Source organism: Penaeus japonicus, unplaced genomic scaffold (genome assembly GCF_977035675.1).
Source record: "Penaeus japonicus unplaced genomic scaffold, GWHDUDI00000001_assembly GWHDUDI00000012, whole genome shotgun sequence".
In the NCBI taxonomy this organism is placed as follows: Eukaryota; Metazoa; Arthropoda; class Malacostraca; order Decapoda; family Penaeidae; genus Penaeus; species Penaeus japonicus.
In genome coordinates, this window is record NW_028234414.1 from 1433620 (window position 1) to 1438619 (window position 5000).

Sequence of the window (5000 nt, forward strand, 5' to 3'; positions counted from 1 at the left end):
TATATACATATATGCACACAATTATAATTATACACATACAGATATCTATATAGATAGATTAAGATACATAGACATAAGAAGAAAAATAAAAAAAAAAAAAATACTAAAATAACGAAACTAACCTTAAATAAAAAAATAAAAAATAAAAAAAAAAAAAAAAAAAAATTAAAAAAAAAAAATAAAACGAAGAAAAACACCCAGGACAGAGGGACACAGGTGGGCGGAGTGGGCGGGTGTCTGCCCCCCTTCCTCTATTAATTAGACTTAACGTGGGGGGGGGGACAGGGGACAGGGAACAGTTGGGCGAATTAGTGGAACTTTTCCTCTGACCCTCGGGGGGGAGGAAGGGAGGGAGGGAGGAGGTAAAACTTTGGGGGCCCGAGAGGGAAGAGGAGTGAGTGGGTGGGGGGGGAGAGGGGGGAGGGAGGAGGGGGAGGTGGGTAGGGGGAGGAAGGGAGGGAGGGAGGAGAGTGGGTGGGGGGAGGGAAGTAGGAGAGTGGGTAGGGGGAGATAGGGAGGGAGGGAGGAGAGGTGGGGGGAGGAGGGAAGGATGGGAGGGAGGAGAATGGGCGGAGGAACTGTCAAAATAGGATGAGGAGAGAAATATTTATGGATGTGTTTTACAGGAAAAATATTTTTTTATTGAAAAGGGACAGAGATAGAAAAATAACATTTAGATTGAATGATAGTAAAGGTGATGATAGTAATGATGGTGATGGTGATGATGATGATGACAATGATATTAACTGTGTTATGGACTTTTTAGAGCCCTTTTTGTCTTTTATTTATATTTCCCTTTCGTTATCTGGTGATATATTATATTCCCCATTTCACTCCCATTCCCAAATTTCATTTTTCTTTATTTTCTTTTTATCTCCTTCTTTCTTTATATTTTTATCAGTGATTATCTTATTCTCTTTTTCTCTGACTTATCCTCACCTATATCTTCCATTTCTTACATTATCTCTCTTCCTTCTTCTTCATCATCTTCTTCAATTCTTTCTCATTTGGCCTTTTCATTATATTTCTTCGTCCTCCACATCCTTCCTTCGCTTACTTTCCCCCCTCCTTCTCCCTCTCTTTGTAACACCCCACCCCCACCCCCACCATCACCCTACCTCCCATCCTTCCATACCCCCCCCCACACCCTTCCCAATCTCCCCCCCCACATATACACACACAACTACCCCCTACACCCCCCCACCCCCCTTCTCTAAAACCACGTGGGTATCTCGAGGACAGATATAAAGATACTCCTCTCCCCCTCACCTCCCCCCCCCTTTAAAAAAAAATTTCCGAACTATGCACTAATTGGCGATGTAGGATAGAGGCCTCTTTCGGCCAGGCGACTCGGAGGCCTTGTCATTAGCGGGGAAACGAGTCGCTAATGCTCTTTTGCTCCGTGTCTTTCTCTCTCTCTCTCTCTCTCTCTCTCTCTCTCTCTCTCTCTATCTCTCTCTGTTTCTCTCTCTGTTTCTCTCTGTCGCTCTCTCTGTTTCTCTCTCTCTCTGTTTCTCTGTTTCTCTCTCTGTTTTTCTCTCTCTCTCTCTGTTTCTCTGTCTCTCGGTCTCTCTGTTTCTGTCTTCCTCTCTCTCTCTCTTCCTCTCTCTCTCTGTGTTTCTCTGTCTCTCGGTCTCTCGATCTCTGTATCTCTGTATTTCTGTCTTCCCCTCTCTCTCCCTATTTCTCTCTCTCTCTCTCTCTCTCTCTCTCTCTCTCTCTCTCTCTCTCTCTCTCTCTCTCTCTCTCTCTCTCTCTCTCTCTCTCTCTCTCTCTAATGTATTTATAGCATTGTATTCATTATCCTCATCAGACATATTGTTATCATGATTATCAGCACCACTCATATCATCACCATAACTCCTATCATCACCAAAATCATGATCAGAATCCTATGACCCTTGATATCACCAGCCTATGATTTTAAGGCCATATTAGTAGTACTGTAGATAGATGAATAGATATATGATGAATAAACACAACTTGTTAATTATAATGTCGGTTAGAAAATGATATTTCCAATAATAACGACAACAGGAATATGTTGATATTAATATTACTACTAATTATGATACTAATGAGGATGGTAATGATAATAACAATGATGATAAGACGAACAAAAGTAATTATGATCATGATAGCGATGATATGAACAGTTATAATGATGTTGATAATAATGATACTTCTACTACTACTAATAATAATGATAATAATAATAGTAAAAACTATAAAAAAGTGATAACCAAAATGATGATAATTATAGATGATAATAACTATAGTAATAGTGATGATAAAAATAATGATGATAATAATGCATAAGGACTTTGAAACCAAAGTTGGAATGTTGTCAGGTGTAAAAGCTACTGCCAGCTCGGCCCGCCATCTTGGGAACGGGAAATTCCTTACACAAAATATTTTAACCTTTTTTTTTCTTTTTTTCTTTTAAGGGATCCGTGTTAATGAGGCAAAGATGGGAGATGTGAGGGTTATATATGTTCAATTTTCTTTTTTTTTTTTTTTTTTTTTTTTTTTTTTTTTTTTGCTTATTCTAATGAGGGTTTTCTGTTCATAGTTTATAAGAAAAACAAGATAAAAAATGAATGTTAAGAATCTGACGCCTTTTCTCTCTCTCTCTCTCTTATATATATTTGTTGTAAATTAATTATACATTTATTCGATATCATTCTATCTTTTTTATATGGAATTCTTATAGATAATATTTGGACCATCTTGTAACATTCACCGCCCGTTGGAAATAATGTAAATGCCTCCGTTTTCACCATGTTCATAAGTATATCTACCCATTAAGTATATCTATCCATTAAGTATATCTACCCATTAAGTATATCTACCCATTAAGTATATCTACCCATTAAGTATATCTACCCATTAAGTATATCTACCCATTAAGTATATCTACCCATTAAGTATATCTACCCATTAAGTATATCTACCCATTAAGTATATCTACCCATTAAGTATATCTACCCATTAAGTATATCTACCCATTACGAACTGTATTGATTCTTAAAGATAAAGGTTTAGAAATAATTATGGAATTAATAATAAGATCAATTGAAATCAAGCGAAACATGGAAGCAAATAAAAGAATCCGTTACAAAACAAAAACAAACACACACAAAAAAAAAACAATGAAGGAAGGAAAAAAAAAGAAAAGAAAATACAGAAATGATGACAAACTGGACAACTAAAATTAGATAAACAAAAAGAATAAAATACCCAGAGTGCCAACCAAATAAAAACAAAGACACTGAGAATAAGAGAAAGAAAATCACACCCGAAAACAAACAAACAAACATAAGCACAAAGACACAGATAATAAGAGAAAGAAAATCACACCCGAAAACAAACAAACAAACATAAGCATAATAAGAAAAAAATAAATAAATAAAAGAAAAAAAGAGAAAAAAAACAACAAAAAAACTAGAGAATAAAATAAATAAAATACCCAGAGTGCCAACCAAATAAAAACAAAGACACAGATAATAAGAGAAAGAAAATCACACCCGAAAACAAACAAACAAACATAAGCATAATAAGAAAAAAAAAACAAAAAAACAACAATAACAAAAAAACAACAACAACGAGAACCTTACCGTCCAAGAGAAGGTGAAGGGCAGGTGGATGTGGGCGGCGGGCGGTAGCTGGGCGAGCGTGAAGGACGAGCCACCGAGAACGGGCGAGGTGCCGTTCCCATAGGTACACCCGCCCCAGCCGCCCGCGCCCCCGTTCTGACCCTTGGCGTTCAAGCTGCCGGACTCCAGGACTTGCCGCGGAAGGACTGTGCCTCCGTCCTGGGTGCTCTGGTACTCCTTCAGGCACAGTGCCACGACGGTGCGGCACTGCACGGGGCACTCCGACCCCGGGGCACGAGCCACGCCGCCACAGCACTCACCCGACCACAGCTGCGAGTGCGAGTTCTGTACCTCCATCACCTCCAGCTCGAAGCGTCCGGAGCCAGTCGCGACCTGAGGGACGGAGAAGCACGCGTTATGAGGGAGACATTTTCGTTAAAAAAAGAGACGTTTTGGTTAAGCGGGTGACTTCGGTTGAAAGGGAGACGTTTTGGTTAAAAAAGAGACATTTTGGTTAAGGGGATGACTTCGGTTGAGAGGGAGACATTTTGGTTAAGGGGATGACTTTGGTTGAAAGGGAGACGTTTTGGTTAAAAATGAAATATTTTGGTTAAGGGGATGACTTCGGTTGAAAGGGAGACATTTTGGTTAAGCGGGCGACTTCGGTTGAAAGGGAGACGTTTTGGTTAAAAAAGAGATATTTTGGTTAAGCGGGTGACTTCGGTTGAAAGGGAAACATTTTGGTTAAAGGGAAGACTTCGGTTGAAAGGGAGACATTTTGGTTAAAGGGAAGACTTCGGTTGAAAGGGAGACATTTTGGTTAAGGGGATGACTTCGGTTGAGAGGGAGACATTTTGGTTAAGGGGATGACTTCGGTTGAAAGGGAGAGATCTTATTTAAAAAAGAGACATTTTGGTTAAACGGGAGAATTTTCGGTTGAGGGAGATATTCTACTGAAGAGGGAGTGGTTTTGATTAAAGGAAAGAGTTTAATCAAAAGGATGACATTTCGGTTAAAAGGGAAGGCCTTTCGGTTAAGAGAGACATTTTGGTTAAAAGGAATACACCGATGAATAGCCAAAAATTTCGGTTAAAAAATCAGATATTTTAGTTGAAAGACAATTTCGTTAATAACCGCAACGGCAACCGGTGTTATTATAACTGGCCTATAAAGTTAATTATAACTAAGAAAATAATGATGAGAATGAAAGTAGATATTCGGGGTATCATATAAATGTTATTCTTCTTCTGGCTTATGTGTTCGTGTGGATTTCTGTGTACTTGTTATTTTTTCTTAATGAAAACAACCTGAATTAGGTAATTTCAGGTAGGAATATAAATCTACCAGTTTATTTGAAATTATTACTTTCTTTATATACGTTAAAAAAATGTATAAAAAAAAAAT

At 38.4% G+C, this 5000-nt stretch overlaps 1 protein-coding gene across 1 annotated transcript in view; it reads right to left on the reverse strand.

The window, feature by feature from the left end:
- The window catches only part of Ser (protein serrate), a gene marked incomplete in the record, with an annotated part of 190778 nt that overhangs the window by 174088 nt on the left and 11690 nt on the right, over nucleotides 1–5000 (reverse strand). Inside the window, 1 exon segment of the mRNA XM_086542251.1 lies at nucleotides 3618–3989. Coding sequence (XP_086398377.1) covers nucleotides 3618–3989 — 372 coding nt within the window.